Source organism: Dipodomys spectabilis, unplaced genomic scaffold, assembly GCF_019054845.1.
Source record: "Dipodomys spectabilis isolate Male_0828 unplaced genomic scaffold, ASM1905484v1 ptg000089l, whole genome shotgun sequence".
Taxonomy (NCBI): Eukaryota; Metazoa; Chordata; class Mammalia; order Rodentia; family Heteromyidae; genus Dipodomys; species Dipodomys spectabilis.
The window spans coordinates 19,072,510-19,092,675 of record NW_024870766.1 but is presented as its reverse complement, the minus strand read 5'-3'; the positions used below and the strand labels follow the sequence as shown (position 1 = coordinate 19,092,675).

Sequence of the window (20,166 nt, the reverse complement as noted above, 5' to 3'; positions counted from 1 at the left end):
TGGTTTAATAAAAAGTTTATGGTTCTTGTATACAGAGCTCCTTAACTGTACTTTTTTCTCATTTATTTTTATTTCATCTATACTTATAAAAGTATGATTAGTACAAATGTATGTTTATAAATACATAAATAATATGTAATATACCTTCTGTAGTACAATACACAAAAATATAAATATACTTAGTCTATATTTTATATCCTTGATTCAAGGATTAGTCAAAATTAAAAATCAAAGCTTACTGCTTGATTTTATTATTTTATATTACTAGTTACAAAATAGTATAGCAAATAGACATTATTCTTCTTGTTTTGTTATAAGTAAAAATTAATATCCATCTTCAAAGAATAAAAATTAAATTAATGTGGAAGCACTAAAATGTAACTTTAAAAAACCTGTAAGTACAAAAAGGACAGATTGGTACAAAATTCACAATTTAGATACTTATTCAGTTGCTCAGGATCTACTAAGGTCACCCCCTTGCTACTTAGTGTAGGTAACAACTAAAGAAACCTACATGACAAAGCAATGCCTTGAGAGTGGAGATATGGCTGAAGTGGTAGAACACTAGCCTTAAGTGAAAAAAAGCCAAGCAAGAACACAAAGCCCTGAGTTCAAGCCCTAGTACCAGGTGAAATAAGCCAGACCCAAAGAAACACAGGCTCCATGGTTTTCTTCATTTGTAATAATTAGTATATGTCTAAGGATAGACCTAGCAGAGGATCACAATAGCTCAATCGCTATGTACGTATGACCACATAAAATGATGCTAATTGAAATTGCTTCCAAGATATGGAAACAAGAGGTTCTTTTTGTTTTTGTTTTGTTTTAATGTACTACATGAAGTTATTTCTTTTTTCTTTCATTTTTTTCCTTTGGTTTATTTATCCCTTGTTGTCACTGTTTTTTATTTTGGTACCCTGTGTCTTGTATACACATTTATCTGATTTGGGGAAAGGAAAGGGAATAACAAAATGGTGAGACAAAGGATAAAGGGTGAACCAATGCAACAGTGATACAAGACACTGTGTTGGAAATGAACTTTACAGCTTGTAGGGGGAGTCATGGGGGAAATGAGAGTGGGAAAAAAACAAGGGAGGGGGTAACATTATTCAACAAGAAGTGTACTCATTACCTTACTTATGTATAACTGTAACCCCTCTGTACATCGCTTTCATAATAAAATTAAATTAAAATAAAAAAAAACAATACTTGGCCTTAGAGAATCTGGATAGCATTAGAAAATCACTGCTAACAAGTTGCTTTGACATTTCTTCTGTAAGGTATGTGGAGAACAAGGGAGCTTGCCTTGCAATCTGTCATCCTGTGGGGGCTCTGTCTGTACAGGCCCTGAGGGGCTCCAGCAGTATGATGGTCCCGGCTGCCAAGGCCTTCTGACCCTCTCAAGGAACATTCTTCAGAAAGCCCAGGAAGCAGAGGCTGTGATCCACCATTTGGAGAACCAGACTCAAGGGTTGACGAATCAGGTAAAGAATGTCTTCTGCTTGATTTGTTGTTTTTAATGTACTATGTGCTTTTTTTGTTGTTTCTGTTGTATGTTCTTCCCCCTATGGTATATCCCCTGTTGTCACTATACTTGATTTTGGTCCCCTGCATCTTGTATATGCATTTATCTAATTTGGGGAGGAGAAGGGGAATAACAAAATGCTGAAACAAGGACACAGGATCACCCATTGCAACGATGATACTCATAAGACACTATGTTGGAAATGATCTTTGCAACTTCAGTGCGGGTGGAGGGATGGTGGAGGATTGGAGTGGATAGGGAAGAAACAGTAGGAAAAAAAAACAAAGGGGTAACAATGTTGGACAAGACATGTACTCATTACCTTACTCATGTAACTGTAATCTCTCTGTACAGCGTCTTTACAATAAAATATTTTTTTAAATCTTACCAAGGCAAAAAAAACAACCTGGATTTTGGTAAAGTGCCATTTAATTTACCAGCAAGAGAGGATAGACTCTAGACATTGTGTATTCTAGAGGCTGAAAAATTAAGTGTTCTAAATAGAGAGCCAGGTATTACTAGCCCATGCCTATAATCCTAGCTACTTATGAAGCTGAGAATCAGAGGATCGCAGTTCACAGCTATCCTAAGCACAAAAGTCTATGAAATTCTTATCTCTAGTTAACCAACAAAAAGTTAGAACTGTGGCTCAAACAGTAGGGCACCAGTCTTGAGCAAAAAAGTTAAGGGACAATTCCCAATCCCTGAGTTCAAGCCCTACCATGGGTAACAACAACAAAAATATTAAATATATAGATGTGTGAGGGAAAAGATTAAATGTACACATGTATGAGAGAGAACGGTGATTTTGATCAAGATGCATTATATTCATAAACTGACTTATTGAATTGTAACCCCTTTGTACCATTACTTGAAAAATATAAACACACACAAAGAAAGAATAAAAGGAAGTCACTATTCAAATAAACTGTACAGAACTGTAAATATACACTTTTAAATAGATGGAAAAAACTCAAAGTGTATTATTGTTGGTCATAGGCTTTCTGTGGACATGTTTTTCTATAGCAAATATTACACAGGAATGTCAAAACTCAGCATGAGGACTGGAAATGTGTCTTAGTGGTAGAGTGCTTGCTTAGCAAGCATGAAGCCCTGGGTTCAATTCCTCAGTACCACATAAGCGGAAAAAGCCAGAAGTGGTGCTATGGCTCACAAGGTAGTATGCTAGCCTAGCAGAAGTTCAGGGACAGTGCCCAGGCCCTGAGTTCAAGCCCCAGGACTGACAAAAAACAAAATCAAAAAAAAAAAAAAAAAAAAGACACTTCAGCATGGAAGCTTTGAAAGCTATAGATCTCTCAAAGCAAAGAATCATTTTTCATAAATTCAAGGATATAATTCCTACTAAAATACAAATTTTAATACCAGAATTTAATGTTAGAAAATGCTTGAACATGTAACATTTTGAAATTATTTCATTTTCTTTTCTGGCAACATTTATGAGTATCATTTTTAATTACCCAGCATGTTTAGTTTTTTGTTTCCTTTTGTTCAAGTCACAGTTCTGAGGATTGAACCTAGGGTCTCACAGATGCTAGGCAGGTACTCTAGTACTACCATCCTGTCTTTAGGCTTTTTCAAGATGTACTATATCCTTTGGTTTTGAAAATATGATGATGGCATTCTTCTTTTTTTTATAATACATACAGAGCCTTTGATGAGGAAGAAAAAGGGCTGAACTTTTATTAATATAATCCAAATATTATATCAATCTGCATTCTTTTTGGTTTTGTTCTAGTATTGAGGCTTGAAATCAGAGCCTTAGTGCTCTCCCTTCAATTTTTAGCTCAAAGACAGTGCTTTACAAGTTCCAACTTTTTAGAGATTGGAGATTGGTTAATTGGAGATAAGCATCTTATAGACTTCCCTCTGTACAGTATTTTTACAGTAGAAAACATATTAACATAATTTTTTTAAATCTCATAGACTTTGTTGCCAGAGCTGGCTTCAAACCACAATCCTCAGATCTCAGCCTCCTAAGTAGGATTACAGGCATGAACCACCAACTCCTTGCAGTTATTTGTAAACAGCAGAAGCCAACTCCAAATAAAAAGAAAATGTGTACAAGGCCTTAGTATCAACAGAAAGCTAAGCTTGAGGGGCTAGGAAGGTGGCTCAATGGTAGAGTGCTTGCCTTGCATGCATGAGGCCCTGGGTTCGATTCCTCAGCACCACATAAGCAGAAAAAAGCCAGAAGTGGTGCTGTGGCTCAAGTGGTGGAGTGCTAGCCTTGAGCTGAAGAGCTGAGGGACAGCGCCCAGGCCCAGAGTTCAAGGCCCATGACTGGCAAAAAGAAAAAAGAAAGAAAGAAAGCTAAGCTTGGGAACAGGGTGAGAGTCACAGGCAAGATAAAAATTCACTGACACTCCCTCCCCCGCTGCCCCCCCCCCCCCCACCTCACCCCGGCCTCATTCTCCCTAATTCTTGTTCAGTTACTATAGAGGGCAAGTTGTAGAGCTAAATTACTACAGAGGCTTAGTTCTGATGAGCTAAGATGGAAAATCTCCTTAATCTACTAAATGATGTGAGTTTTCTACTTGCCTGGTCCCAATTCTGTATTGCTAACTAATTTTTCACTTACATATGATTCCGCATTGCTTTTACAAGTAGGCTTTGAGTAACTACTATGTACCAGACAATACAGCAGTGATATTAACAACACAAATCTTGGTCTTACAACTCAGTGGTTAGGAGAATCCTTGTTTCACGTAACTTTAAACTACTCCATTCCTCTCTCCCCTGCCCCCAAATCAGACCTCTCATTCCATTGCAATGAACCTTGGTTGTGGGTGGATTTATGATTAAGCTAACAATAGCTTTAAGCTATTTGTCTTAAAAGATAACCCCCTCAAGTCTATATTAACAGAATGTGGTTTAATCAGCAAGTAAGTGGAAAGCTAGAAAAAGATGAGAGCAGGTGGGACTGCCATAAATTACTGTGGTATTTTCTTCTTGATTAGAAAGGGGAAGAGTGCCAGAAGAGACTGAGAGATAATTCTCAGGAACCAATTGTGTCAGAAGATGGACTGCAGATAGATGTTTTCAGAGTGAGGTGACTTAATGATTCGTCTTTCTGAATATGGCCTCAACTAATCTACTCTGAGATTTCATCAGGCCTACTTGAAGCTTTTCTATATGGAATGAATTCTCATTTTTCCTGAATTCTCATTTTATAGCTATCCAGCCTTATTTAACTGCTGTCCATGTCAAAGAAAGTTCTAAAGACTTGAGGATAAAGTCTCCAAAAAAATTAAAGTATACATTTTTAATCATATGAATCCTTTTTATATTCTGTGTATTTCATTTGTTGATGACTATACATTAAATCCTTCTTCCCAATCTCTGGCTCAAATTAAGCAGGCTCCTTCTGTGTGGAAATAAAAGATGCTTCCCTTCTACATTATGTTTGATTCTAATTGGCCCTCTTCTGTCACAATTAATTCATTCAATAAAGCTCAGCTGGTTGGTGATATTGTCCTATTGCTTTCTCCTTCTCTCTAATTTGCTGGAATCCAAAAAAGTCCGTGACCTTTGCACTTCTAGCTGCTGGTGTATGGGTTCCTCATTCCTTCACCCAGAGCTTGTGTTTGGATTTGTAGCCCACTCAGCTCAAGCCCCTTTATTATAAGTAAACACTTTCTTGTTAGCTTTCAAAGAAAGTACATTTCTTATATTTGAGGAATGATTCCAAGAGTACCTATTTGAACATATATAAAAAAAGCTATTTTCAACCTGTTAAGCATAACAGTCACTAGAGTAAGTGGTCCTAAGTAATTTGGGACAAGTTATTAATGTTAGAGAATGCTAGTCTTAAAACAATTTATCTTTTTATATCTATTAAGAAACTTCACCAACACTAGGCTAATATTGTTTTCAAATAGTAATTTTGATTACTAACAATGTTACAAAATGAAAATTCTTCTTTATTAAGAAACTTTGAGGGGGGAGATGGGAGGGCAGGAATGGTAAGGGGAAACAAAGGAGGAGGCAACAATGCTTGATAAGAAATGTACTCATTACCTTGCTCATGTAACTGTAACCCCTCTGTATGGTATTTTCACAATAAAAAATTAATAAAAAAAGAAACTTTGATAATGAGCACATGATAATCATCTTTTAAAAAGAATCCTTTGGAATGAACCTATGGTTTAATTACTTAGACTTCTGCTTGTGTTTTTTTTTTTTAGCAACAGTTTTACTTGAACCAGCCAAACAATTAAATATTTATAGAACATGTCTGATTTTTACATATTTTTTTCATTGTTTATTTTTTCTTATTCCAGATTAAAAACATAAGTGAACTGGCAGAAGTCTCTGGAAACAATGCCATACGGCTGAGTATGAAACTAGAAAATATGAAAAACCAAAGGGAATCTGAGGAAAAAAAACTGAACTTCTTAATCAAAAAAGCGAAAAAGATTTTGTTAGGTAATTTTTAACATAAAGTTTTTTTAATCTCTTTCTTTGTAAAAATGTACCCCAAACATCATAACCAGTCCCACATTATATTAGTTTAAAATGACATGGCTAAACCAGAAAAAAAAATTGATGTAACCTTTGGTTTTAATCTCAAGACATTATGCACCAAAAGGAAATTAAGACTTTCTGGGTAAGATTAAGTTTAATCAATTAATAATTGGAGTTTCCAATGTTTTCTCAGCAATCACTTCATTAATCTATTTCATATTTTCAAGAAATCTCTGTGACCAACCACTTCTCTGCTTTAATGTTTCAAGAGATTGTATTAATGCATTCTAATGCAGATATCCAATTATACATTCTAATGCAGATATCCAAGGTAAAAAGAAAGTATGTAGATACAACCTTTGAATAATACTCAATAACAAGAAAGGGGAATAGACTCAGTATACTGGACAAAAGCACGTTAGCAATGAGTTAGCAAGAGGGATTGGGCTTGACTAAACTGGTTGACTAAACTTTTAGGCAGTTACTGCAGATGCAAATTAATTCAGGCAAAAATTAAAAGCAAATTGCCTATCTAGTTACATGAAGATAGTAGCAAGTGTTCATGACAGAGTGGGCATGTATAACCTGCGTCCTAAATAATTCACTGGTTATAGTGGCTGTGCTCTCATTGTTAATGAGCAAATTTCTAATAAGAGGTTCAATTTAATTAACCTGACAACTTGAAAAAAGAATCTGTATCCAGATATTATTAAAATTAAAGGTCCACAGAACTAAGGATCTAAGGGCTGGGAAGGTGGCTCAGTGGTAGAGCGCTTGCCTTGTATGCCTGAGGCCCTGTGTTTGATTCCTCAGCACCACATAAGAAAAAAGCCGGAAGTGGCGCTGTGGCTCAAGTGGCAGAGCGCTAACCTTGAGCTGAAGAGCTGAGGGACAGTGCCCAGGCCCAGAGTTCAGGCCCCACGACCGGACTAAAAAAAAAAACAAAACAAAGAACTAAAGATCTAAGTAAGGGATATATACAACCTACTCATTGTGTCCTAGAAATGCACTGTTAAATGCAAGTGACTTTGATCTGGAATTCACTATGGTTACATGTACATGATGCAGTGATTGCTAAGGGAGTATGATGACCTAAAACCTGACTTCTTATTTAAGAGGAAAATGTGCCTCCAGAAGATATAGAAAAAGTTGCAAATCGTGTACTTAACATCCACCTTCCAATAACCTCACAAAATCTAACCCATGAACTTGACGAAATACAGACATTTGTACAACTCTGTGAGGACTACAGGATAGATGTGAACAGGCTAAATAAAGCAGCAGATGGAGCCCAAAAACTTTTGGTGAAGGCCAAAGCAGCTGAGTAAGTATAGTATTAATATTCTCATCTTGCTATAATGAGCCATCTGTTAAAGATCCACCTGAAAAAATTCTTGGCCCTGGGAGCTATAATGTGCAAATGAAATTACCCTCTAGTAATTCAGTGTCAAAACTGAAGGCTAAGCTTTTTTTTTTTTAAGAAAAGTGACAGTTGGGAGACAGTGTGTAGGGATGCTTGCTTTCTGTTCTCCTCAGAGCCTTCCCTGCGGTCTAAGGCCTACATTAATGCATGCCAGCAAATGCCATGTGTGAATTATATCCCAACACTTTAACCTGTGGTTGGAATATGGTGTCATTTCCCCTTCTATGCTTATTGTCTTTTGAAAATCTAAATTTACAAAAGGCTACAGTAAAAACAAAACAAAACAAAAAACTATAATAGTTGGGAAGAGAAGAACTAGGCTCTGTTACCCCCAAAATAATACAGGAGTCGGATATACATATGATGCAAGAGTTAATGAACTCTTAACTCCTTTTCCCCTGTTCACTTAGCCAAGCAAGAAGGCAAAGCAATCTTTATGGTGAGTGGAGGCTGTGGGTGAGGGTCATAGCATCATTGGAATGCTCCCCAGAGCTGAGGCCTGAGCTAGACCTGAGGCAATCCTCATCATCCACTGGAACAAATGATGTGGGCCAGATGCCTCTGAAAGTCTGACCCCTTTCCAGTATTTCAAACCAGTTAGATATTATAGCTATAGTATAATTAAAAAGCATTAAAAATACAGAGCGTGCAATGGTGATGCTTTTAAAAGTTGGTACCTGATGTATCTGGGAGAAGCTCAGTCCATGAAAAGAAAAAAAAAAAAAGACTATAGAATTAAATGCTGGGATGTGTGAGTAACTTAAAAAATAGCTGAGTGCTGAAGGCTCACGCCTGTATTCCTAGCAACTCAGGAGGCCGAGATCTGAGGATGGCAGTTCAAAGCCAACACGGGCAGGAAAGTCCGTAAAACTCTTATCTCCAATGAACTACCAGAAAACTGGAAGTGGTGCTGTGCCTCAAGTGGTAGAGCACTTGCCTTGAGCTGAATTGCATAGGGACAGCGCCCAAGCCCAGAGTTCAAGCCCCACAACCAACAACAACAAAAAATAGTGGGAGGATTTTGGTAAATTTTTCCCTTCTTTACATATCTGGTACTTTCTGAATTTGCTATAATGAGCCGTACACTGAAAATCTAAAGAAAAAAGAATATAGTTTATATGTTAGATACACATAATACAGCTTATCTGTGTATAATATATAATATACATAATATTGTAATATATACTGTTATGTATTTTCCACATACATATAGGATATATAGAGAGAGAGAGAAAGAAAAAGAGAGAGTAGGTAAAGTAGAAGAAACGAGTGCTAGTTCTTAGGGAATGTACCAAAAGGTTTGTACTGGGAGGAAGGAGGATTCCTGAAGTTCAGAGGAAGAGGAGTGTCTGTGGGAGTAAAGGATGGGCTGGGTGTGGCAGGGATGTTTTATAGCCCAGCTTATTTTTGTTGTGGGCAGGAGCACATCTACTAACGCTTCTCCAAAGTCTGTCTGATGTTCTATTCACTTGGTATGCTCTATTCAAAGTGGTTTTGAGCCCACAGCTGTAAGCATCCAGTGAATGCTGACTTGAGGTGAGTTCTCTTCTGTACAGTGCTTTATCACTTGGAATGCTTGTGATTTTAACCTCTGACTGGGCCCCTGAGTGGCTGGAATGTCAGCAAAGCTTAAAACCCCCCTGAATAAACATAGCCTGAAACACAATTCCTCTCTTGCTCTCAGTGGGGCCTCTCAATCCCCACCCCCACTCTGATAAGTATTTTGAGAGTGCCATGTGTGGTTCAGAAATTAGAAAGCTGCAGTTGAATAGTTTTTATGGGCAAAGGAACCTATATTTGGTAAGAATCTGTATCTAGTGGATATGCACATGTGTTGTTATTGGCATTTAAATTATACCTATTTCTCAAAATGAAGCCTTCAGTACTTTGCTTAAGAGGAATTTAAATTGACTTTATAAATAATTCACTACAGTTTCTGGCTGAGTGGAGTGAACTTTCAAGGTGAAGTAAATAAATAATTGTATATTTATCTAATCTGATATGTTAATATCTTACCTTAGGAAAGCAGCAGATGGTCTATTAAACCTTGACAAAACATTGAACAAGATGCAACAAGCTCAAATCACCCAAAGACAAACTAACACTTCTATCACACAGTTGACTGTTGAGATAACAAAAATAAAAAAGAATGTACTGCAGGTATTTATCTTCCTTTTATACTAACCTGAAATCGGTTTGATGGTGGGAACAGCAGAGTGGTTTTTAAGGATGCCAGTGTCACACTTGCCTTACCTGTCTGATGGGACAATTATGAGGATAAATTAAGATGTTAGTGGGCTTCTGCACTTTATTGATGAGTTCTACATTCATGCGAGTGGTCTTGTTGCACTTGTGATGCTAAGAAGACACATTAAAAAATTCTCTGCAGAAGCCTTCCATTCTTCATTTCATTTAGTCCTAACCAATTCTGAAGAATGAGACAGCTCGTGAAGGGGGAAACTTAGGCTCAGGAAGGTTCATGTGACAGCTTCAGGTCACACAGCTAATTAACTGTAGATCTAAGCCCTTATATCATGGAGGCTCAGGAAGGTTCATGTGACAGCTTCAGGTCACACAGCTAATTAACTGTAGATCTAAGCCCTTATATCATGGAGAGAAGTGGCTTGAAATGCTCATACACGACAGAAATGAAGACATTGTTGTTCCAAGGTTGTTGTGACTAAACATGAACTTCTGCCAAATATTCTAAACTAAAAGGTTATCTCACCTAAAAGAACTGTTCTATCCAGAGCCCGATGGGAGGAAGGCCCTGGCTTAAGCCATGCCATGGTTCAGGAAGTAAGCCCAGAAGTTGGTGGTTGGAACAGGACCTGATCTCATGGTGTGAGGGCTTTTCTTCCTCGGCTGCATCCTCTGTCATATCCTCTTCCTTACATTGTTGAGAGTTACTCAGACTCTGCTCTTCAGATTTTGTTTTCAGATCTACTGCAGGCATCTTGAGATGAAAGGCAGAAATCAACAAACAGGAAAATGATTGCTAGGAAGAAGCTACATACATACAGTAGCAAAACAGGAAGGCCCCTAGGGTTTTCTTTTCCAGACACATACTGTAGAATAGGAGTTGGCAAATACAACCAAATCATATGGCCTGCGGCTACTTTGCACCATAACAGCACAGAGTTGAGGGGTTGCAAGGAGTACGTAAGTTACTTTATTATCTATCCCCTTACAGAAAAAAAGCATACGGATGCCTTTTCTAGAAAAACTCCCACAGATGCCTCAGGGCATGGGAAGAGATTTCTATATCTAAAAATATAGCAGACTGATACCCTAAGGAACCTCTTAGTTAAAAGAACTAAAAATATTAGCTAGAATATTTCAATTTTTAAATACATAGATGAATTTATAAGAAACCAAAGATATCCTTAGAGACCAAAAATGATGGGGAGACATGAATCCAGAGCGTAATCAAGCCCTAATCTGACAACAGCAGATGGCACCTGCCACTGTCTAGTGCACTGTAGACTTCCACTCCAATGGTTGCTATGCCAAACAGAAACCAAAGCCCACATAAGGAGGTGACAAGTCTCCTGACCTTCACAGAAATGGGAATACAAAAGAAAACTCCCCACCCCCCACCCCCCGCCACAGAGCCAATAAAGAATTTTCTTCTGGCTGGGCACTGATGGTTCCTACCTATAATCCAAGCTACCCTTAGGCTGAGGTCTGAGGATGGAGGTTCAAAGCCTGCCCAGGTGGAAAAAAAAAATCTTTGAGACTCTTATCTGCAATTAATCAGTCAAAAGTCAGAGCTTGCTGTATGGCTTAAATGACAGAACACTAGCCATGTAAGTGGAAAAAGCTGAGCAAGATCACAAAGCCCTGATCCAGCCCAGGCGAGAAAGTCTCTGAGATTCTTATCTCCAATTAATTACCAAAACAACAGCAACAACAACAAAAAAAAAACAACCTGGAGTTAGAGCTATGGCTCAAGAGGTAGAGTGCTATCCTTGAGCATAAAAAAGAGCTCAGGGATAGTACTCAGGCCCTGAGTTCAAGCCCCAGGACTTTTTTTTTTAATCAAGTTACAAAAATGTACACTGTATTTGGCTATTTTTATTTTTAAAACTATACTTTGTTAGGAATTATTCATAGACTATACTCTACAGCCTTTAAGAGCCCGGCACCTGTGGCTCACACTTGTTATCTTAGCTAATCAGAAGAGATCTGAGGATCACAATTCAAAACCAGCCCAAGTAGCAAAGTCCAGGATACTTCTCTAACTGACTACCAAAAAGAAGAGGAGCTGTGGTTCAAAATGTAGAGCACTAGCTTGAACACAGTGACCAGGCCAGGTCCTGAGTTGAAGCCCAGGATTTATTTAAAAAAAAAAAAAAAAAGAAACATAAATAAATAAATAAATGAAATGAAAAACATTCGATGCAGAATTGTGGCTGCCTTTGGTGTGAGGAGAGATGAAATGAGACGTGTTTCTGGGGCTTTGGCTCATAGACAGTGTTGAATTCATAAAATTGGCTAGGTTAAGAACACATTTGTCATAGGTTTTTTTAGACCTTTTCATATGTCAATACTTTTGTTATAATTTTTTCATATATCAAATGCAACAGCAAAGGTGATGACCTATTTTCTCTGACATCACACACAGCTTTTTTCTCTTTTGAGGAATTAATAATAGCCTATTTTTAGTTGTTTTATTAAAAGATTTTTCCCTTCTGTTCAACAACAGGCAGAAAATCAAGCAAAAGAAATAAAGAACAAGCTGAATTTCACAAAGCAACAGCTGGAGCTGGAGGATGAACTGACCCTGCTGCAGACCAAGTGGCAAAGGAGCCAAGACCTAATGGGCAGAGCGAAATCCCAGGCTGACTCTGCTCTTCACCAGGCTGGGAGAGCTGAGAAGGTCACTTTTTCCTTTCACTGTCACTAGGAGCAAACAATGCTTCTGTAAAGAACAATCCCTGAAGCCCAGATTGTTGTGCCATTACTCAGAGCGTTTTTTAAAGCTGATCCATGCTCGGTGGTATATACTCATAAGATCCAAATGCACAGAGACCTTGTACATCCGAAGACTACCCCAGTCATGTCACAGTGTTCCTCCTCCATGTCTCCATCCTAGTATGTTTAGTAGTCTCCTAGTCACATAGTCTGTAAACCACATTTTTCCCAATTTTTTTCATACTTTTACAATTTAAGCTTTTGGTTATTATATTTGCCCTTTAATTCAGCTGCATAACATACAAAGAAAGTAGTAGATTTTTAAAAAATCACCCACCCAAGAGACAGATCAAGTGACTAATGTTTGTATGAGTTAATTAAATGGATGTGGAAAGTGGCCTATTATTTAGGTTGCTGAAAGAATCTATCAACTCATTTTCTTAGCAGGAAATCTTTGGTTGATTAAATTAATATAGTAGCTTGAAAAAAAGAAAAATGTTAGTTTCTACAACTGGTCTGTTCTCTTGATGTTAATTTCTAATGTCTAATTGTCCAGAGCTTGGGAGTTGGGGACTCATATCCTGTCCATCTTCTGCCTGTCTCTAATGTTTGCTCATCTACTTTCCTTCTAGGTCGTCAATCACATGTATTTGATGTCAAATACTGGTATTCAAATACTGATTTCAGGAGAGAGCTTCTTACTAACATTCATTTAAGCTTTCCTTCTTACTACATTTCTTCTTTTGCCTACCAAAGGATTTGAGGCTTCAAATTTTCATTCTTTAGTTCATACTTTAGTTCTTACAATGGTTTTTGACCCAACTGAACCAGAGATGTGTCGAGTACAATGAAGTCATGCCTTTCTCCTGTATCTCCCACCCTAACATTAGTTTAAGGCACCATTGGTGCTTCATAGATGGTTTCCTAATCATGCAATAGTGATTAATATTTTGTAGCAAATTTCATTTTAACCAAATGAGTTTTTCTAACATTAAAAAAAAAAAGCATGCAAATAAAGCCCTCTCTGAACTCTCAGACAGGCTCAAACACATTGGCTGAATTAAGGTTTCCTCTGTTCTTCTTTGTGCATAGTGTTTGTAGGTTTATCGTTGCATATGCATGTGCTTCCTAAGTATGTTCTGATGATAGTAGTGTGACTCTCTTACAGGAATTTGTTGAGCTGGAAAATCAGTATGCTATTCTTGAGCATGAGACAAGTGCCAGAGGACTAACAATGGAAGCTTGGGGGAAAGTCATTCAGCTAAAAGAAGCAGCAGTGAAACTAGCTGAAGAAACAGAGGACAAGATAACAAGGATCGCTGGTATCTATTCTTTTATCTGCCCCACTGATGTGACATTGTAACAACCCCACCTCCCCAGTAGACCATTTGTATTCCTCTCTGTTTATCATTAACACTATTTAAACCACATGATTAAGTTCACTGAGAGAGGAGAAGGAGAGGAATTTGTGTTTCAGGGACTGTAAAGGAACAAGTTTCACGTGTGAATTTGCCTAGGAATGAGTGAACCTCTGCTTTGCGTCTATCAGAGCAAACTAAGATTCTCTTTGGCCACTGTGAAGATGCCGTCTCCTCAATTCCGTGTTCTCAAGTCAAGAAGAGGTGTCTGAGAACATGATATTGCTAAACATACCACAAAGCACAGGGAGCTCCCCAAAACAATTGCGTCCAAATATCAGAAACTGAGGCTGAGAGGCCTTCTCCTTACCTATGCTGCTGCTTTTCTTTCTCAGTCAAGTAACTTTTGGGTTAGTATGATCTACACTCTAGCATACTGGGTCACCTCACATGGATTAGTAGACAGTAAGCCAAGGGGAAAAAAAATCACTTTTTTTGGACTTTGATCAAAATGAAAATGCTGATGCACACAGGGTAGAGTAAACGTGTGCTATGCACAGCCAAAATCTAAGTCCAAATCTTCTTTTCCACACTCACTTAATTTTTCTGGGCAAGCAATTTTTCTGGGCAGAAATACCAATGAGTTTATTGCTTTACTCATGGTTATATTTACTGACTCCCCCAAATTTAAAACTGATTATACTCTATTGAGATACGTGTAACTTTCAAAATATTGAAATAAGCAAGACTCTTTACTGACAAATTATTATAAAATGAAACTTTGTCCTGACAACCATTTATATCATCTCCATGGTATGACAATGAACTGCAGTGTAACTATGGGCCAAATTCAGGAAAAATACAAACCAAACTATAACATTAGTTTTATTTGGGGGAGAAAACCATAGCCAATATCATGAAAATCATTTTCTATTATTTGACCATAGGAAAAAAAATGAGAAGACTATTTCTAACTTAAATCAGAACCCAAACTGCTTCCATTTATCCAAAATGTACAGTTCAGGAAATTAATTACAAAAGAAATTCGTTAGAGAACTTATCAGATATACCTAAAAACAAGTGCATTCTTCATTTTCTCTCTTCATTTTACAAACTCAACCAGGTAGAAAAATAAGATTGATTTGGCTGCCACTCAACTCTGCTACTTGAGGAGGGGCAGAGCATTCATTAGGATGACATAGATGTCCATGGGATCCCAGTGAGGACCTTGGGACCCCAGTGAGGACTTGGGTAGCACTGAAGTTAACAGAGTGAAGGGTGGTCTCAGCCTGAAACCAGGGTCGCACACAGAACTCCAAGTCAGTCAGAAACAGAAGGAATACTTGACATAAGGCTGGACAAGTACTTGAAAGTTTAGTTGTCTCAATTATCTGTTTACCGGAAGTGGTGCTGTGGCTTAAGGGACAGTGCCCAGGTCCAGAGTTCAAGCCTCATGACCGACAAAATAAAAATAAGCTAGAATTGGTGCTGTGGCTCAAGTGGTAGAGCACTCACTTTGAGCAAAAGAAATTCAGAGACAATGCCCAGGCCTACAGTCCAGCCCCAGGATTGGCAAAGAAAAAAAAATTATCTATTTACTTTTTGGGGTGTGTGTGTGTATGTGTGTGTGTGTGTGTGCACGCACACGCATTTGTGTCAGTCCTAGGGCTTGAACTTGGCTTAGGCTCAGTCCCTGAGCTTTTTTTTTTTTTTAAATCTGTCATGGGGCCTGAACTGTGGGCCTGAGCACTGTCCCTCAGCTCTTCAGCTCAAGGCTAGCACGCTATCATTTGAGCCACAGCACCACTTCCGGCTTTTTCTGCTTATGTGGTGCTGAGGAATCGAACCCAGGGTCTCATGCATGTGAGGCAAGCACTCTACCAGTGAGCCACCTTCCCAGCCCCAGAGCTTTTTTGCTCAAGACTAGTGCTCCCCTACTTGAGCCACAGCTCTACTTCAGCTTTTGGGGGGGAAAAAGCCTCACAGACTTTCCTGCCGCTGTGATCCTTAGATCTCGGCCTGCAGCATAGTTCAGATTATCAGTGTGAGCCACCAGTGCCCAGTGCTGGGTAACTGATAGCTATCTATTTACTGCATTAGCATTTACCCCTAAATTTGATGGCTTTAAAAACAATCATGTCTTGTTTTGCTGTGGGTTGCCTGGCTAGGTCTCCTCTGGTCCCACCTGGATTACATCCTTCAGTGGATGGGTCAGCTGGCCAGGTGTGCTAGGAACCTGTGTGGTCCAGGTGTGGGAGTTCTGTCCATGGACCCTGTTGACACTATTTACAGCACAGGTGTTTCAGAGTCCACTGAGAATGAGAACAAAATAATAATAATTGATCATTCACTCCCTATCATTTTCACTAGCCAAAACAACTTGAACAGCCAGCCAGCCTGAGTTGAGTAAGCATGGAATGGGGAGTGGGCAGACAGACTTACTTGATGAATGGAACCACAGAGAATATAGAATTTCTGAAAACAAATGATGGTGTAGAAGGGCTGGATGCCATTAGCATCACCAGACCTGAAGGGTCAGGGGAAGCAGGGCTGGTGCCAGAGCCTTGTGAACCATAGCATTGAAGAACCTGCCAGAACCCCAGTGGCCCTTTGGTCATTTATCAACACATTCCATTGGCCAAATGTGAATTAAACAGAGGTGAAGAGAGCCAGCTGATCTTATCCAGGAGGTTGGTGTTCAAGGATATATAACAGGCTGACCATATTGACTTACCTGATAGAAACAGGGGGTCTGTTTTTTTTCCCCAAATATCCTTCCAGTGTTGAATGCCCTTTTCAACTCCAAATGACCTCTATTTGAAAGCCTCTAGTGCCTGAACACTCACTACCTTCCACTGCAGCTCTTTAGCCTTTGAATAGCTGTGGCTCGTGAAAAACCTCCTCTTTCCACTAAGATAAGGTTTTCCTTCAAGGTTGCACCTGCTGCTTTTCCTTTTATTTCTCAGGATGACAGAGAACATACTCACTCTCTGCTTTTCTAAGCTGGTCTTTCAAATACTTCAAAATAGCTATGCCATCATACAAAACATCACAACTTAAGTTCACATTTGCTCAGAGGACGCAATTTCAGATTCCTTCAGTAGCCTGGCACTTTTCTATAAATGCATGTTTGTTTGACAATAGCTCCAAACCAACTCAGCATTCAGGTCTGCCCATTGAAGGGTGACATTTGCTCTTGTGTTTCTAGAAGTTTTATTTCTAAGGTGAAGAGTTTGACTCCAAAAGACCACTTCATTGTTATATGTAGCTCTCCATAGATCCTATTCCACTATGACATGAGCGCTTTATTCAAGTTTACTAGACTTCTGAAGTGTTCGTTGAATGAGGAATGAATAAATGAATGCCCAGATACATAGGTAGATGGGTGGATCAATTCATAGACCAATAAAGGGATGGATAGATAAGAATGAAGCTCAAAAGGCAGCAGTTTGCTCTCAGTATTCATGGGTGTATGTGTCAGCAAGGAAACAGAAAGAAGGGAACAAAAACATCAACCTTGGGCTGGGAAGGTGGCTCAGTGGTAGAGCGCTTGCCTTGCATGCCTGAGGCCCTGGGTTCCATTCCTCAGCACCACATAAGCAAAAAGAAAAAAGCTAGAAGTGACGCTGTGGCTCAAGTGGTAGAGCACTAGCCTTGAGCTGAAGAGCTGAGGAACAGCGCCCAGGTCCAGAGTTCAGGCCCCATGACCGGACCCAAAAAAAAAAAAAAAAAAAAAAAATCAACCTTTTCTTACCTCAAAAACTGGAAAAAGCTGAAGCACATGTTTCAGAAAGGAAGTTTGAGAACTGGAGGTGTTATTCAAATGGCATCTGCCTAGCGAGAGAGAAGCCTTGAGTTCAAACCTCAGTACCACCAGAAATAATTAATTAATTCAACTAATAAGAAAAATATTTGATAATATAGTAAAACTGGAGATGTTTTCATTTCTAATGACTTCTATCTAAATACTAAACTTTTAGATATAAACATTTTTAGACACAGATACTCAATTTTCCCTGATTTATCTGAAAATCTTAAGAAGCCTGGTGAAAAGAAATGTTTTGTGATTAAGTCAAAACACGAACACAAAACTAAACATATCTCCAAGAGACACACAAATTCCTGTGTCTGGCGTTATGTAGTTATTATCTAGGAAGAATCTATCAGCTGCCCATATGTCATTCCTTTCATCCTTTTCTTTTAGAGTTAGAAAAGAAGATCCAAGATTTGAATGTAAGTAGACAAGAAAAAGCTGATCAACTGAAACAATTGGAACATCAAGTTGTTGCCATCAAAAATGAAATTGTTGAGCGAGAAAAGAAATATGCCATCTGCTATAATTAGTGTCCAAGCAAAAGCTTCTGCCTGGGTTTCTTGCTGCTGCTGTCCAAATCCAGACTGAATTTACAATATACTAAGGTCAGAGTCTTCTCCCTTCCTTACCCCATTTCTTCACTGCAAGTCTATTCCAGGTGGAGGGAGAAACTGGGCCAGAGAAATAGCATTTCCATGTAATTTTATATCAGACTAGGGGAATGAAATATTGTTTCTGTTCTTCCATGCGATTGTTTCTAACACATTTATAAGATTATTTCTTTGTTGCTTTGTATGTCCCTCCCCCACAGTATAACCCCTGCTTTCCCTGTTTTGATCTCGGTATAATTTGTGGAGGGGAAGGGAAAAAACAATTTGTTTAAACAGGGATACAGGTGGACCTATTGCAACAATGAGATATACAAGTCCTTATGTTGAAAGCGAACTTTACAACTTTGGTGCAGGACCGGAGAGAGGAGGATTGAGTGGGGGGCGGGGGAGGATGGGAAGGGAAGAGAAGGGAAGGGGAAACAAAGGAGGAGGCTACAATGCTTGATAAGAAATGTACTCATTATCTTGCCCATGTAATTGTAACCCCTCTGTACAGTATTTTCACAATAAAAAAAAAGAAATATTGTTTCTGGTTTTCCTCTTTGCTTTCTCTTCTCTTCCATATCTTAGAAATAACTGGAATATATGACAAGTAAAATGTTTTTAAAGTTCTTTGCTTATTTCAGCCAAATAAGCCTAAAATATTGAAGATCTCTAACCCAAGGAAGGAATAGATATCGTGGCCTGAATTAGATTTTATTATATTTTCTGTGTATTTGGATTTTCTTTTATTTGTAAAACTTTTGTTGTGTTCTGAATAAACATGCCCTTAAGAATGAAGTTTTCATATTTACCAACTTTCCTACATATCCATTCTCGCAACCAGAGGATTCTATTTTCCCCAAATGATACTGGAACAATATTAAAAGAAATTAACATTGAGCTACTTTTTGTAATTGGTCTGTGGATAATTTTGCTGTAAAAATCTGCTGCTTGTTTTTTGAAAGAGACTAGCAATCATGTTCTTGTTGTTTAGTACAAAAGCTTAGAATGGCTCATGAGTCTATAGTTTCACATGAACTCTTTTTTGCATGTATGATTTAGAATAGAACACACTCTCTGAGAACACTGTCCCTCTGAGAGATTATTATAAGAGAGGCTGCTCCACAATTTTAGTAAGAAATAATATATATCAACACTGACTTACAAAAGAGGAAGCAGCTGGAGTCATTTTTCCTAATGAGTGACTTAAATGGGATTTAGAAATTCAACAGAGCCGGATTACACGTAAATAAAAAAATTGTTAAGATGTAGGTTATTACGGAAAATTGCAGAATCTTTTTCCCTGCCGATCTTAAAGAACAGAAGGAAACTTTTCTGCAGGAAAAACCACCTCAAAGATGCCTCTTGAAAAATACAATTGTGATGTTCCACTTCTCCAACTGTGAGACTCTGGCAAACTTCTACTGATGATTGATGCATACAGTGACCCGGACAGTAAAAACTATACCTCAAAAATTCGTAAGTTCTTTACTGCAGAGCTATGAGTGACAGATGCTGGTCATTCCCATCAGGATACTGACTTTCAGTTTGGTTCATGAGATTAACAATGTTTTTGTTTTTTGCAGTAACAACCTTCTGTTGCTTTACCTTTTCAGTAAGCTTGCCTGGCTTTGCCTTGGCCATGGCTTTGCCTCTGCCTTGGCTTTGCCTTATCTTTCTTGCCTTGCCTTTGCTTTCTCTCAGGTTGCAAAGCCTTTTGACCCAAACCTCTCAAGTTTCCAGCTCACCTTCACTGACTTGAAGATTCATGTCCTGAATAAAGCCTGGAAGGTGATTCTACTTAGAAGGACCATATCAGTTCCTGCTCATAACCAAGACAGCTGTTCAACATGGCCGAACAAGGTTGTACTCAATATACCTAAATCCATGTTGCTCCAGTTTCCTATCAGAGTGAACAATGGACAGTAGTCCTACACCCCACTCTACAAAACTGACTCTCAAAAGAGCCTAATAATTTTCCTGCTCCTAGTGTCTGTAAAGCCTTCTAGAGGGGAGGCCCTGGTTAAACATCACCTAGCCTCTTAATGCCC

The 20,166-nt window shown here is 38.5% G+C and overlaps 1 protein-coding gene across 1 annotated transcript in view; it reads left to right on the top strand.

Annotated features, from left to right (window-relative positions):
- Lamb4 (laminin subunit beta 4) overlaps window positions 1-18,335 on the top strand; it is a 98,527-nt gene extending 80,192 nt beyond the window's left edge. The window contains exons 27-33 of the mRNA XM_042684798.1: window positions 1,281-1,484; window positions 5,827-5,971; window positions 7,127-7,334; window positions 9,455-9,593; window positions 12,142-12,315; window positions 13,519-13,672; window positions 17,913-18,335. Of these exons, the coding sequence (XP_042540732.1) occupies window positions 1,281-1,484; window positions 5,827-5,971; window positions 7,127-7,334; window positions 9,455-9,593; window positions 12,142-12,315; window positions 13,519-13,672; window positions 17,913-18,052 (1,164 nt within the window). The 3' untranslated portion in view covers window positions 18,053-18,335. The remainder of the gene's footprint in view (window positions 1-1,280; window positions 1,485-5,826; window positions 5,972-7,126; window positions 7,335-9,454; window positions 9,594-12,141; window positions 12,316-13,518; window positions 13,673-17,912) is intronic.
- Window positions 18,336-20,166: the final 1,831 nt, after the last annotated feature.